The sequence below is a fragment of the Passer domesticus genome, chromosome 3 (assembly GCF_036417665.1).
Source record: "Passer domesticus isolate bPasDom1 chromosome 3, bPasDom1.hap1, whole genome shotgun sequence".
In the NCBI taxonomy this organism is placed as follows: Eukaryota; Metazoa; Chordata; class Aves; order Passeriformes; family Passeridae; genus Passer; species Passer domesticus.
This window is the reverse complement of record NC_087476.1, coordinates 49,179,857-49,195,702: the sequence shown is the minus strand read 5'-3', so window position 1 is coordinate 49,195,702 and position 15,846 is coordinate 49,179,857. Positions and strand designations below refer to the sequence as shown.

The 15,846-nt window shown below is 38.7% G+C and overlaps 1 protein-coding gene and 1 long non-coding RNA gene across 2 annotated transcripts in view; one reads left to right on the top strand and one right to left on the bottom strand.

Moving 5' to 3' along the window:
* ROS1 (ROS proto-oncogene 1, receptor tyrosine kinase) overlaps positions 1–15,627 on the top strand; it is a 70,111-nt gene extending 54,484 nt beyond the window's left edge. The window contains exons 44-45 of the mRNA XM_064413000.1: positions 4,131–4,294; positions 14,368–15,627. Coding sequence (XP_064269070.1) covers positions 4,131–4,294; positions 14,368–14,513 — 310 coding nt within the window. The 3' untranslated portion in view covers positions 14,514–15,627. The remainder of the gene's footprint in view (positions 1–4,130; positions 4,295–14,367) is intronic.
* LOC135298071 (uncharacterized) lies at positions 7,760–9,032 on the bottom strand. Its single transcript, XR_010360042.1, has 3 exons — positions 8,951–9,032; positions 8,232–8,325; positions 7,760–8,144 (listed from the first exon to the last, which is right to left on the bottom strand). It is a non-coding gene; the product is annotated as an uncharacterized LOC135298071 (long non-coding RNA).
* Positions 15,628–15,846: the final 219 nt, after the last annotated feature.

Sequence of the window (15,846 nt, the reverse complement as noted above, 5' to 3'; positions counted from 1 at the left end):
CAGGAACTGAAGAACAGAAGAGATTAGAATTTTACTTTATTAACAGAGGGTGAACTGGAAGTCACAGAACAAATGAAAGCCCAAAGAAATTTTAATTGCAATATTTTCTGCGGAGAAAGGTTTCCTCAAAAAATTTCTGACATCTGTCCTGTGAGTAAAAAAGTACAGGAGGCAGCTATATCCATGGACTAGTCTGACATTCAAACTTAAGCAAAGTATCATAAATTGCCCTAAAATAAGTGACTAATCTTCAGAAAAAATCAAGAAAACTCTGCTTGAAATAGTTTTTAAGGTCCCAGATCTTGAATTTTGCACAGGAGATAGGTCCTAGGTACAGGTCTGCCTGTTGTAACTTGTAGGATCAGTGCCTAATAGTAGTTTTTGAAAGCCAAAGAGTTGATGAGCTTAGACTCTTGTACCATCTTTTATCTCATTTGGTGAACACTCAGCACCTGCATGCAGCTTCTGTCAGTAGCATAAACAGCTTTTTGCTGCTTTGCTAGGTCATTAATGGCATGCCGGGATTCCTGACATTCCTGCTTCCCTCCTTGTGGTTTTGAACCTGCATCAGGACATCAGCAGTCAGTAATTGTCTCCTCAGCACTTTGGCTTGCTCATTGTCATTTGACAAAACAAACCATCACTGATAGGAAGAGAGTTCAAAGGCCAAAGTACTTCAGCTGAGAAGTGTTTAGGAATCTGTGATAGGCTTACACTGCAAGTGCAAGTAGGGCTGGCACAGAAACCTTAGGGTGTAAAAGCATGAAGGAAGTGGGTTGTTTGTTTTGTTTTTTATTTGGAAGGGGAGAAAAATTCTTCCCCTTGCCTCCATAAGTTGCTACTCCAGGAACTAGTTTTCCCCGGAGAACTGTGGCTAGGTAAATCTTGGTAAAGAATTGAAAAAGGGTCTTGGGGATGTATAAATGAGACACATATATTGAAACATAAATTAGACCTATGAATGTAAATACATTTGCAGTCAGAAATCCACATCTGGCACAGCCATGTGGGTATGAGGCTTGCATGCAAGAGAATGCCAAGGTTTGGACTGAACTGAGCTAATTTAACAAATCCTCAAAGGCCATGGATTACAGTCTATAGAGAACTTGTATAAGCAGCAGGACATTTGCTGACTTGAAACTGCAGTTTCAGGAACGCTCAGTCCTCTGCAAACTTACACAAGCAACTTTGATAAGAAATTTTAATTTGGTAACTAGCAGCTTTTTGTTATTTGTTTCTGGCAATGATCCCCTGGAGAGATTAAGAGAGTGAGAGAGAACACGGCCTTGCGTGGGATGCATTAGGTGAAATCAGGGGTTTTTTATAATGACAAATTTTCTCATTTTCTAAGAAAACCACACATAAATTGTATTTCCCATTTCACGCGAGAAAAGAATTGGTAATGCTTGTAGCTTCTATGCACTATAGTGAATTTTAGGAATGTTCACATTCTGCCTCCAATATCCAATACTGAATATTAGTTCTTTACTTTTCCAGGATCTCAAATTCTAACCAGCCCCACATAAGCATCTCTGTTGGACATTTGGCTGTTGCCCCCAGATAAAACATAGGTGTGAAGTGTGAGTTTGTAGGTGTACATCTAGTGTAAAGGTTAGCTCTTGAACCTAACATAAACCTTTAGCCAGTGTTGTGTTTGGAACTGTCATTTTTCATTTCTTCCTGACAGGCTTTCCCCATGAATAGCAGAATCCTCTGGGTCTCTTTCTCATGCTGAAGTGATGCATTATTTTCTAGCCCATGTTTGGCTCCCCAAAAATATATGTTCAATCTGTCACTTACATATTTCTTGGCATGTTAAGTTGTCTTTCTCCCTCTTGACTGGTCTCATACTCATGCATTTCTGAGCTAATGAAAGTTTGTGCCATATAACTTACAACTTTGGATGTCACAGCATGCCTCAAAAGCTAAATGCCATGCCACAAATAGCTGTACTTGTAAAATTTGCAGATATATTCTGAGAGAGTATGAAAGTTTTTGCCATTAGAAACCTAAAGCCTATCTGAATTAAGCACTTAGTGAAAAATACCAGTACTGATACTTTAAGCCAATCACCAAGTAATTTGATTTAGGAAATAAAAACATGGAATATAATTAAAATGAGAAGATTACAGTACTGAATTACAGTTTTGGCAGAAGTTAATATCCTTATTCTATAGCAAAACTGAATGGCTTTATAAAGCAGATTGTCCCATAAAAATAATTATTTAGAAAGGCAGAGATTAGTCATAGGAAACAAAACAAAAAAAATCATATTCCACACTCGCGATGTTCTTGTTTCATAAATTAAAAGAGGGTAAATTTAGATTGTATATAAGAAAGAATTATTTTACAATAAGGGTGGTGAAACACTGAAAATATTGCCCAGAGAAACTGTGGATACCCCATTCCCGGAGCTGTTCAAGGGCAGGTTGGGTGGGGCTTTGAGCAACCTGATGTAGTGGAAGATGTCCCTGCACATGGCTGGTGGGTTGGTCTCGATGATCCTTGAAGGTCCCTTCCAACCAAAACATTCTATGAGTCTATGACTTCTGTATCATTTCCTGTTTCTTTCTTGCTCAGTGACTGGCTGTTTCTTCCACAAGGCTCTGCTCATGAGAGCCCAAGTGCAAACCTGATGAAACACAGCACCTGAACTTGTGGGGTTTTTTTGCCTGGATATCCTACCAACAAGCATGACCAGAAAAAAAGATGGTTTGGCTTCCAGCATCCAAGGCTGGAATTCAGTGTGACAGACACTTTGCTGGCAGCAGAAGGAAACCCAGTTATTTAACCTTATTTTGAGACCTATTCAGTTCTTTTTCTTCTATATTTCCAGTGTCACCAATAACCAGTACACCTGAAAGCAAGCAGATGAAGTGATTCAGAGTGTTAGGAAGCCAATACCACTTTTTAGATTCTTAAAATGCATTTTCAAAATTTCATGGAATCTTTTTGAAAAAAAACATAATTACTCTGTTCAGCTTGAAAACCACAAGAGTACAGGTTGATGAAAATTGGCTTTGAAACAATTTATACTAGTATTTTAATAAAAAATACCATTGAAAAACCAGAAACCAAGTGACTCCTCCCAGCTGTCACTAAGGGCTTTTTAAGATGCCCAGTTGTGGTGAAGGACAGCAGTCATCTTTTTAAGACGGATAAGCGAGGATCTGAGCAAGGCAATTCATTTCACATAGCAGATTAACGCCTGGTATCACATAGCAGCAGGTCTGGGAAGATGTTTGTCAGGGGAGGGTTTGAACTTAAGGCTTAGAGGTAAATGCTCCACATTCCAGATGCAGCTTCCTGAACCAGCCTTTCACTGGCTGCTCTCTGGTTTTGAGACTCTGAGACCCCTTTCCACTCCCAACACTTAGCATGTCCAGGTGTTGGCTGTGTTTTTGTTTTCAGCCTGTCTCTCCCTGGCTTTTGTAGGATTTGGTTTTGTGTAGCATAAACTCACCTTGAGCAAGGAATAAAACCCAGCCCTATCATTTAGATAAACAAGAGGTAAATTTTCCACTAAATGGTAGGGATAGTATTGTACAAGGTGGGCTAGAATCTCTGTACCCAGAGGAAATTCTTACCATGTTTGCCTTTGGAAAACTTATTCCTATTTGTTTTGATCTGGAGGTAGAAGTTGAAATTAACTCTCCCTGTGCTGGAGAGTTTGCCTTGAACTTCTCCTGAATGTGAGGTAGCCTGAGATGAAGAAGGATTAAATAAGTCGAAAAGTTCAGGTTAATTTCTGATTTTACACTTTTTTGGTTTTTTTTGTTTTTTTTTTTTTTGTTCTGTGAGAGAATTTCTTCCTTGTCTGCTTTCTTAGAAAGTATTCCTGACTTCTTCAGGGAGAGTAGATGTCCATGGTAAATGTGTATTTTTTAAAATGTTATATCTGCTTCCAATCTGAAAAATATCCACCTCCGAAAAATTAAAATGTTTCAAAATAATTATTCTCAACTTAATTTTATCTTTAATTTGTTTTTCATTGCTTCAGCAGCTGATGATGATCTTTGTACCACACAGAAAGTTTTCAGGCCAAACTTGCTTCCCAGATGTTTAATGGTAAATGTTGAGGTGAATGACCCTATCATCATTTTTGTTTGCATTTAATTTTTTTTTTTCAGATGTGATTTAATGACAAGATGCTGGTCCCAAGAACCTCACACTAGACCTACTTTCTCTTGTATTCATGACAAACTGCAAGAGATAAGACACTCTCCACTGTCCTTCATCTGCTGCCCTGAAAACAGAGAGGCATCAGCTGGAGTCATCAATGAAGCTTTTGAAGGTGAGTCGGGGCCAGCACTCGCTATTCTTGTGGCCTCTGCCCTGTAAGCAAAGTGCTTTTCATTGCATTTGTCACTGCCTCAAATCCTCTGGCTGTTTCATGGAAGCAGCAAAGATTTACTGCTATCATACTGAACTTGTAAAGGTTCATGCTGTGTCTGGGAGGTACAATGAATTAGATGAAGGATGTGTAAGATTACCAAGCAAAAAGGCCCAAATGAGGCTGTAATTAAGCCTGACTCACAGAGAAATTCAATTTGCACCTGAGTTCTTAGTAGTGCACAACCCTGTTGCTCTAAAATAGATGCCTGCTTTCCTTGAAGAGCCAGGAGAGCGTTAAAAGGCCTCCACGTGAAAATCTGTCACAATTTCACAAACATCAATGTCCTCTCCATGAGCTAAACGTGGCCATTAGGCACCTCCTCTGGGAATACTGGTTTAGCAGTGACCTGCAAGTGAGGCATCATTTAGGCACCCCAGTAAGGTAGCCTCTATCCAAGCCCAAGCCCTGATCGATTCAGGTCTTGCCTATTCTCTGCACACTGTGAACAAATAAACTAAGTGATGTTAGGGAAGACATACATAAGATATGGGATACAGGACAGCTCAATTATATAAGAACGTTATTAAGGTTGTGAAGATAGGGTTTAAGAAAAAAGGTAATGCTAAATTTGAAGTTGTCTGTGCAACTGGGATGTAAATAATCTAAATATGGAAATTAACATCCTGGCTGGGCCTGAATAGTGATCTAGTCACATCCTGCAGTAATTCTTGACTAACAAAATATTGAGAAAAATGAACAATATTAGTAAAAAAATGTTATCTGAATTCTACAAAAAAGAAAGTTTTTATCAGTTGAAATATTTCACTTTCATTTCACAGTTTTTTTTTTTTCATTTATTCTGTTTGCATGCTATGGTTTTATAATGAAAAATATTGAATGGTAAAAGAACTAATTTCCATTCTAGAAAAACCAAACCTGACTGTTTCTAAAATATCTAAAGATTTCCTTTTGGAGGTGATTTTTTTGTGATTTTCTTTTTTCCCTTCACAAATTGTTACTGAACTCGACCTGATTCATAAACAGTTTTGATACTTCAGTACTTCATGCTTTCCTAAAAACTTCCCGATCCATTCCAGGAATGACACAGTACTCAATTACACAACTACACAGACACTTTTCTTCAGGATACTATCTATATTCCATTCCCTGGCATTGTTGAATTGTCACTTAATTTGATATTTTGCTAATCTTTATCATTTGGTGAAGCTTTACAAATGTCAGTTTATTTCCATTGCAGTTTCTCTTTATGTCAAATCCAGCCTGTTCAAGACTAAAAATTTTGTTAAGACATGAAGGGACCAGCACAGATAATTTATCATTTCATGATTTTTAGCAGCTGATTTTGCACCCTTATGAAATAATGAAAAACAATTTGCATATAGTGTAATTCTTTAGTTTCTTTAAGGGTATCTTAGCTCTCAATAATGACATTCAGGAAAGAGATACTTAGTCTGGCACAAATGTAAGCCTGGCATTAGCTCAGGAAAGGACTACAGCCAATTAATTAGGCACTATGCCCAAGCTAATAGGCCTTACATTTTGGATGGAATTTATCTCACCTAAATGCAGCTGTCCACAGGCTAGGAGCCTCATCTAGGATACTCTTCTAGGTAGCTCTGCAGTCAGAAGCAGAAAGTGACAGCTCCTGTTTTTTAGGCATGTATCACAGCAGGAAAGGGGTCACCTTTTGCCTTACTCTTCACTGATGATGGCTGGCATCCAGGTGACTTGCCATATTTAATTTGCTTCATAAAGAATCACAGGGTGGGTGAGACTGGAAGGGACAACTGGAAGTCACCCAGTCCAACATCCCTGCTCAAGCAGGGTCCCCCCAAACACATTACTCAAGATAGTGTCCAAAATACAACATCTCAGCTATAGTATCTCAGACCAGATGGTTCATTTTCAGATGGCTAGAGGAGCACAGCATCCACTGGACACAGGGCTGTACTGATTCCATTGCCTGCACCCACTCCTGAGCTACTTTGGTTTCCTCACTTAGACATCTCTTCTTTGTGCTCCCTAACTCCACAGGCAACAGAGACATGAAAACTACAGAGTTAAGAAGTTCTTGTGGCATTACATCAATATCTGTCAAACTCTTTAGCAGGGCTGAAATTTCTGAAGAAACCTACCTTTCTGCTGCTTGGAACTGGGGAAAGGGGCTGGAAGATTGGTTACCGTGTTTGTGGTGGAATAGACCTGGCACAGATGTAACATGAATAAGTTTTAGTTTCAGAGCAAGTCTCTGCTTAGCATGTGTCAGACAAGCCTGATCTTTCTCCAGCTGTTGACTTGCTCAATCTAAGGTAATAATGACTTTCACTGGGATGACAAATACATATTGTTAATGTAAGAAACATTATTTTGCCAAAATTTCAGGTTCTGCCACACAGCAGAGGTCCTAGAAAAAAGGCCATTGTTTTGTTTATTTGCCAGGAACAAAAGATGCATTCTTAGAAATTACTAAGTTGCAAAGGAAAATATGGATTGAGGCTTCCATAAAAGTGTCAGTTTGAAGGATAAAAATTGGAAAAAAATCAGTTTAGTGCAGAAAATATGGTAGTATAATGGACTTTAAGTGTGGTTTTAATAATAGCGCTGTACTCCGTAATATAATTTTTGTCAGAGAATCTGTTGACAGCAGTCACTTTTAAAATTAGTCCCCATTAAACCTGTTCATAACACCTTAGTTGGTAAAATCTGGCCACTGTGGTAAGCAGGGCAATTCAGAGTAGGCAGAGCTTTGGCTGTCAGAACTTCTACTTGGCACACTCTCTTCCTGAGCCTTGGACCTTTCCCCACCAGCTGTCATGTTCCCTCTTCTGGCTTCCTCTCATTCTCCCCTTTCCATAGGTTCTGCCCAGCTGCAGCTGGTCAGTTGCCACAGACCCATTGTTGGATCTGCATTGGGAGGAGAAGACAAACTAACTGTTTTCATGCTTCCATTCAATGTTTTCATGCTTCAGTTCTCAAAAGCCCTTCTTAACTTCTCCTCATTTTCCTTTGGTTATTGCCATATAGGAAATACCCTTCAGGAAACAGGGTGGCTTGAATTTTATTCATCTGCATATCATCCTTCCATTTAAATGTATTTAAAAGACTAAACACTTGACTAGCTCTTTACATGTATAATGCCACACTTATTTTCCTGTATATTCATAATTCACTTGTAGGTTGACTCCCTCTTTGCCCAAGCACAGTCTTAATAAGCCCATTAAAATGTTGTGCTGTTTACTTGATTGAAGCTCTAGATTCCTCGTGATGTCTTATTGTTGCTGGATTTTCTGATCAAGGTCACATGCACGTCAATTTTCTATAGCTCTCCAGCTTTGAATTAATTTTACAGTTTTTCTGCCTGCCATGTAAATCTCATGGAGTGGAATTCAGTAAAACGTGGGCTCCAGAAGTGAGATTGATTTAAGCAAAAAAAGGCCATTCAGGTTCTACTTGAGTTTCCAGACTAAAATGTGCTTTCCACTATGACCCTGTCAAAAACAGTTTGGGGCATGGAATATGTCTCAGACTGTAATTTGTAACATGTTGTATAATAAGTTAGTGATTTTTAAAATTTGTATTCATTTCTAGCTGGGACTAAGTATTTCTTGTGTTCATAGTAGTAGCAGAAAGATGACAACCAAAACAAATAATCCAAAAGTCTGTTCCATGATGGATTGTCCTCGACAATATTTTCCAAAAATGCTACGCGGTCATTGGCCTTTGTGTGTAATGAAACTCCAGCCACGAGCCTCCAGCCAAGAAATGCTTGCTCTCACCAGGTGACCTACTTTCAAAAGAAAGAGACAAATGTCAAGCAAAGTGAAATTACATGCCTCAAAATAGCTAAGATACTTAGCCTTACAGGGAATCATACCTCTTCCAAATTCTGTTGAGTCTTACCTACCCATGGGTAGCCACACTTCTAGCAGGTCCATGCATGCTGTTGGTGATTTTCATATGTGGGAGGGCTGAAAAACATTAGATTTTCTCAATAACCTTAATGCCAGTGCAGTATGACACAGAGAGTGTGGGTAAACCAATACAGACAGGCTGCCAGCGGACAGCATGCTAGCAGGATAGCATGGGGATGGCAAAAGCAGCATATGCTGTGTTATTGCAAGAGTTACCCTTCTAAAGCAGACATCAAGTGTCAATAAACACGCCTGAGCAATACTAACACCTCCTGCACTGCTGCATTTGAAGGGAGGGAAGTAAACTCAGGACCAGGGTCTGCCAGTGTAGAGTTTTTCCTTCTTGCTCTGACACGCTTTCCCAAGACATTGATTTTGGGCTTAAAGAAGCATTAACAATATTTATTTGAGTGAGGGCAGCACTATCCAGCCAGAAGACTGAGACACCAGTGGGTTTTGAATTTAATGGAAATTTCCTAAGCACAGACTCTGTCACCAGAATTCCCATTCATTGCTGAAAGTTAGTCCATTCTTCCCCCAGTTCCAAGAAGGGCAGCATGCTAGAAGGACGGCCCTGCATTGCTGTAAAAATAACTGGACCATCTATTTTCAGACATCAGTTTTTACATTTGCACATATAAGACAGCACTATAGCTTTTCAGGTCCCGTGAGTGCCCCTTACAGATGGAAACACCTGTTTGATTTGGCAAACGCCTTTCCTGACATCAGACAACTGGGCATTAAGCAGCTGGAGAGACTTCTTGCCTTTATGACCTAGAAGGACTATTCTTGTCAGGGCTATTCCTCACAGTGCCTTTTGGACCTATATGGAAAAGATGTCCAATTGCTCAGAAAAGGAAGCTCCTCTGGCAAGAGGAGATGCCAGGCAGTTGGAGAAAATCCAGGATAAAAGACTAAAGACTCAAAGGAAACATATTTTCCCTCAAAACCATGATTTTTAAATTCCTAAACTGGAGATATCGTTTGAAAAATGTGGCAAGACAGGAGTTAGAATTCAGTAAAGTTACTTTTTTTCATTTTTCTTTCCAAAGTCAGTGTATTTATTTCTTCAACAGTTCAGGTACTTGCTAAAACTCTAATTTGTATTTTTTTAAATCTCTGTGCAAAATTTTGCACTGAGAGGACTTGATATTAAAGCTAGAATCAACTATTTCATAATTAATTAAATGTGTGCACTCTGTACTGGCTGAGTACTTGTTTTCTGTTTCCCATGCAAGAGTCATCAGTTTATTTTCCTAAACCCAAACAACTACTTTTAAAAACTACTCCACACACCTCTCTGAATGTAAAATAATCACTTGAGCAAATGGAAGCTTCTCTAAAGCAGACGTGTTGATAAGCAACATTTTTTAGAACCTTGTATCTAGTCTCCTTTGTATTTTTCTGAAATTCAGTAATCCTCTTGCCCACTTAGCTTAGTGAGTGGCTGACCCAAAACCTGCAGAGGTCAGAGAAAAGGCTGCTTCCAAAAAAGAGTGAGTGGCTACAACAATGCAAGAAAAGGGGAACTTGGTGGTGTAATCATTTCTTGTTTGTGCTCCAGACAAATGGTGTTTGATTCCAGAGAGTGCACATGAGCCATATGAGGCTGCAAGTGAAGTCACACCAACACTTTGCCATAGACCAAAGGAAAAAATCAGATGGTGTAAGACTGTAAGAGCTGATATTTGTGTAGGCAGATGTGGATAGAAATAGACAACTAAACATAAAAACTGTGTTTACACTGGGTGTCTAGGCTGTTTGACAGTCACCAGACACTTGTAGGCATATTCAGGGGATGTTAATGTGTAAAAGCAAGGATGTGGATTAAGCATCTCCACAAAGTGATTCATTCCTCCTTTCTCTGTTGACTGTAAAGACAGCCTAGGCAAGGAGCTTAAATTGGGCATGTAAGACCTGGGTGGTTAAAACTTGGTAAAATAAATCCTGTTTTATAACCTGGAGAAAGGAAGTGCTTTCCTATTTGTATAGTCGTACTGCATTGCAACAAATGTGGAACTGGGGTTTTTTTGGTGCTTTTATATTGTAAATTTTAATAAACTATGTAAGGAGCAGGTTTATATCTGTAATTACTACTACACAGATTTAAGTACACAGTTCTCTAAAAAATACATTAAAATAAAAAGAAAGTCACTGCTTCTGCACTAAGCAGATTAATGCAGTGGAAATGCAGGATGAACAAAATTCTCACTTTTAGCACCTTTAGTGTCTGACAGAATAGCAAAGCTCAGTGAGTCACCCTCAAACCATGCAAGATCATATGCTTCATTAGGCAGGAAACACAGATATATCTCCACTGATACATAATACAGAGTGGAGTATTAAAACGGATATATATTTGTTCTATTTATATTCTTACTGGCTATGTGCAGAAACTGAAACACAGCTCCTTCAGCTCCAGGTGGCCGTCAGGTATCAGAAAAATACTCTCTGCACAGGAGCTGTCTCCTTGAGCTAACCAACATGGCTGAGGTAAAGAAGTCAAGGTTCAATAGCCACCGTTTTCACCCTTAACAAAGATATGTCATCAGGTGTTTTTCTCCAGTGTGTTTGCTGGGGGGTATGTCTTTCATCCATGCCAGTAAGTTGGCCAGTCTCTTGTTTATTGCCACATACGTTGTGTAGCAGGGACAAAGGACAGAGTATGTACCAGAAAAAGAGGAGGGTATTACTGAGAAACAGGAAATGTGGCTGGACTTCTAAATACCTTACCATACTGAAGGTGCTAAGCATCATATGGGATTATGTCACCCGGAATTAGTAACGTCTCAGGCTGGCTACTTAGCTGGTGTAAATTGGTGACACTCCACTGGTTTCAATGGAACTTCATTAATTTATGCTAGCTGAGGGTCTGGCCCTGAAATAGCTGTAATATAAGATCAGCATCTCTAGATCAGTTTATTCAGTCTCAACCAATCAGTTTTTCTACTGACATTCTTTCTCTTCTTAAATGTTGTCACCTTCTTGAATTTAAACACCAAAACCCCCTCGTCTGCTTGTCAAGACATCACAAAAATTTGCACCCTTCCAGGCAGGACTTCAAAACATGTTGTGAGCCCCCAGAGTTTACCAAGCAGGCAAGGACAGGCACTCTGCGATCGTGAGGCAGGACCCAGGGCCCGGCTCGGCTCTGCGGCTGCCCTGCCACAGGAAGCAGCCAGCTGAGGTGCTGGGATGGGGAAGGGGAAAGCACAGATTTTATCAGGTCAGGGCTGGTCTTCTCAGAGGAGGCTAAGCAAGCAAACTCTATTCCTCTATAGTATGAGTCAGGCGATTGTTCTTTCGTGTGTCAATTAACGTGGGGCTCTCCAGAGTAAACTTCTGCCTATCCCCGGAGAAAGGTTGTTGTAATTAATTTACCTTCAGTTTGGCTCAGATGTGCTTTATGCACAAGTTCTAAGCACAGGCTTTAAGCTTTAAGTGCAGCTCTACTAGGAAAAGCGTCCAGCAAGGTCAAAGCCACATGCATTTAGGACCTGAGACGTGTCTGTGCAAATACAATGCTGAGCTTTGAACTTGCCATTTTAGCTGTAGGAAGCAGCCTGGGACAGCACAGAGCGCAGTGGGATCCTGCTTCTCAGTGGGGTACTCCTCAGCCTCTACAAAGCTCTGGACTGACAGAGCATGCCTGCCTCATGCCCTGAGGTTGGTTGTTTAAAGCAAATCTGGGTAACTGTACACTCTGCAGCAGTTCACAGTGCAGACAACCCCTCAGAATTCAAGCCTGTAGAGCTGACTCTCTGACTTGACTTCAGATTTCATGAAGGTGCTCCTTGGACGTCTCCTCTTGGGGTGTTTTGTTGACTCAGCCCAGCTTTGCTTGTGAAATCTGAGGGGATCACATCACATGGTTTATCCTGCATTTACTCACGTATAACCCAGCATGACTGTACATCAATCAACTAATTTTAGCGATGTTAAAACTGAAAAGAAAATAATGATATCTTATAAATATACTGACCTGCCTCTCCACTCCAGTTTCTCTCTATCTTCCTTCAATTTCTTAACATTTTTTGGGAGGCCCTTCCAAAGATTATTCAGAATTCTCTGAATTGACTTACGGCTTCCCAGGGTGCTGGTGGTGCTTCTAGTCCTCACATTTCTGGGGGAATTTCACAACATATCATGAATTTTTTCTTCAATCGCTCATTTTTAGTATTTTGTGTCTCCATCCATTCTTCTGCTCCAACTAAATGAACAAAATTAATTTGCTTGCTTTGCTGACTTACATAACAGTCAAGCATGGTACTTCATCTTTGTGTAGCTTTGCCTTGTACAGCAGAATGGTGCTGAACTTTCATCAGCGTTGAATACTGCACTAAGGGATGACTCAACAGTGAAGGAAAGGGCACTTACACTCAAAAATGTCACAGTCAAAGTGGCAATGCATCTTACACATGTCATGTCATAGGAGAAAGGTCATCAATATTATGTTCTTCCTCCATCATTGGATATGATAAGAATATTCTGCAAAAATAGTATTTCTTCCTCATTGCATTCCCACAGCTCAAAAAGTAAAACCAAGGCAAGGTGTCTGATTTTTTAGCTCTTTTTTTCTGTAATGAGAAACACAGTGGCGCATAAGCTGAAAAAGGATTATAAAATTTTATATATTCTCTAGTTCTTCAGACCTGTTGGGGAAAGAATTAGTAATGTATCTATATATCTGGTAAAAATATCTCAGTGACCTCATACTCACATTTGTGTAAACATCACCTCATCAGTTCCAGATACTTATACAGGAAACAAATCTGAATGCTCCTCTAGTGTTCTATACTTAGGCAGGTCAGCCGGCATATGTCTGGTCTGTAAATACCCAGTTTTACTTGGGTCCTTATTTTAAGGTTTCCCTCTTAAGAGTTTGTTGCAAATGTCCCCTCAGCATTTGCCTGTGTGCCTTTTCCAAAACAACTTGTCCCTGAAGGTTGCCATTAAATTAAACAAAAAAAAAACAATTACAAAGAAGAGCTGCGCTGGTTAGTAAAGGCTTAGTTGGAACTGAATTACTAAATATGACCATAATAGCCCTGAACTGACAAAGTGAGTATCAAATGATTTCTCATTGCTGTCAGTCACTGTGGCATGTGACCACAGTTTGCTCTGTGTCCCAAACCCCATCTTGCTAACAGGTTTCTAAAATCAAATTTCTCTTTCAGGCTTTTCCTGATAATATTTCCTATCCTAATGGACTCTAGCATGTGGAACAAATTTCTGACTTTATAGCTTGGGGAGATGTGTGATTATAGTGACATAATAAATTTTGTGTTGCCTGGTGGAATGGCACAACGCTTGTGATTCCTTTGAACAGATAGCCCTGAATGTCACATGCTTAATTTTTCAGTTATGAAGTAAAATAATGTCTTTTATTACGTTATTTTAATGTAATAAAAGAAGGTACACATTACAAAAATAAATGCAAAAAATTGTAGCACTTATAAATTGAGCACTTATTTAACAATTTTAATATTTAAAAAAACGTATATCCTCTGCAATAAATCTCAAGCAACTATGTAGATGCGAACTGCATCAAATTAGGGAAAAATGGAAAGTTTTTTAAAATGTGAAAAACACAGTGGATTGCCAAGTTTAAGCTTCTGGAAGAGCAGAATACTAGAGAGACAGAAGTCTAGACTAGTTCTCTAGAGAGACAGTATATAATGATTTTGTAGATAGAAAACTGCTAATGTTACAGAACTCTTTAGCAATATTATTAGCAGGGTTTCTACAAAGGTTCAGATTCAAATCACTTTTGCTTTATGCTTCTTTACAAGAAAAAGAAGCAAGTCATGCATTCATGACAGTATTGCTGCCTCTGGAGGTATGAATACTGATAAGCAGCCCTTCCTAAGTGATTTACCTAAAGCTCTGGTCCACACAGACAATAGCAGAAAATAAATTTGAATCATCATTCTTATGAGGTCACTAGACCAACTTTTTCCAGCAGCTGTCTGGTTTTGTTTGCTTTCTAATACTACATGTGTATTACTGGGTTGTTGTATTTTCTTTTTTTTTTCTTTTATTATTTAAAATATGTTTCTCTTTTGTTTTCTCTTTCTTTTTTTTTTTCTTTTAATGCAGATAATGATATCCCATGTGCAGATTCAGACAGCATTCTTTCAGCCACACTAATGGAAACAAGGAATCAAGAGGGCTTAAATTATTTGGTAATAGTTAAAGAAGGCAACCCAGATGAAGAAAGCATCAATTCTGCTGAAATTAGTTAAGTCTGGTTACCACTGTTTAAGAGACTGAAGGAAAAAGAAAAATCTCTTCAAAGAAGACATAATCCAAGGAAAATATTCTGCATGTCATCATACTTACAGAGGTGTCTGAAAAAAAACCAAACAAACCCCAATCAATTCTTTAATAAAACTACCTGAAAACATAACAAGGTGCTGAATGGTGTGTATCAGAATAAGACAGCGATTACATAGCCTTTGATTTTCTATATGTCATGGTTTGGGTGCTTCACAAGAGATAGTTTAAAGCACAAAAACTTGTATCAGACAGTAAGGGATTTTACTCTGGTATTAAGTTTATGCACTCACATATGCCTCAGCCACAAGAAAGCCCTTCCAAAAAGGGAGTACTGGTATGCTGCTTTAAAGAACAGACCATCTTGTTTGTGAATAAAACCAAACAGTTGAAGTCTAGCTTCACTGTGCACAAACAGGATTTTACAAGCTGAGGAAAACAACATAAATACCAAACTCCAAATCAGAAAGCAGCTGAAGAAGGGTGACCAGGTTGTCCACTGCTGCAGCTGGTCTGTTTCCCTAATTAATTTAAACAAATGTTTGCAATCATCTTGCATATTAAGTTGCATAGCAATTGATCTGACAGTCTGCACAGTCTTGTTTTCTTACATTTCTTCTCCTTTCCGTTTTGAGTGTTCATCAGCCTTGTTTATTTTTTATTGTACTGGGTGAAAGGAGGTAATCTTCCTTGGAGTGTTTGGAGATCAACTCAAAGTATACAATAAAATTTCATACAATTAATCATTGAATAAAAGTCAGCAATAAGCTTTTTCTAACCTTTCATCATGAGCAGTAGTTTGCAAATTATACAGAGCTATTCACTGACATATTTCAGGAAGCTAGAAACATGCTATAATTTTATACAAATATTTTATAATGGGGCACACTGGAGAGTAGTAAAGGTTCCATCTGATGTCAGAATGTATACATTTGTAAGAAGCAACTTCACTGCAATCAAATTTCAAAAGTTTCTTAAACAGAGATTCAACACAAATGAAAAAAAAATTTAGAGTCTCAACATTTTACTAAAATGAAATAGAAATTCCTAATTTTGAATTAGGATTCTTCAAAGTCCCTGAAAAAGCTCTTTCAAACATTATATAAATATTTTTCTTCATCTGCAAATCAGTGTAAATGACAGATTTGCTAATAAATACAACTGCAACACTTCGCTATGCTCACCAGACCGTGAGCAATGGATAAACAAATAAATACTGTATTATGTTTCCTTCCTCTTCGAGTGCTGCTTGATTGGTTGTACAGTGATTCCTTCCATTTCAGTAATTTAAAAATTACTAAC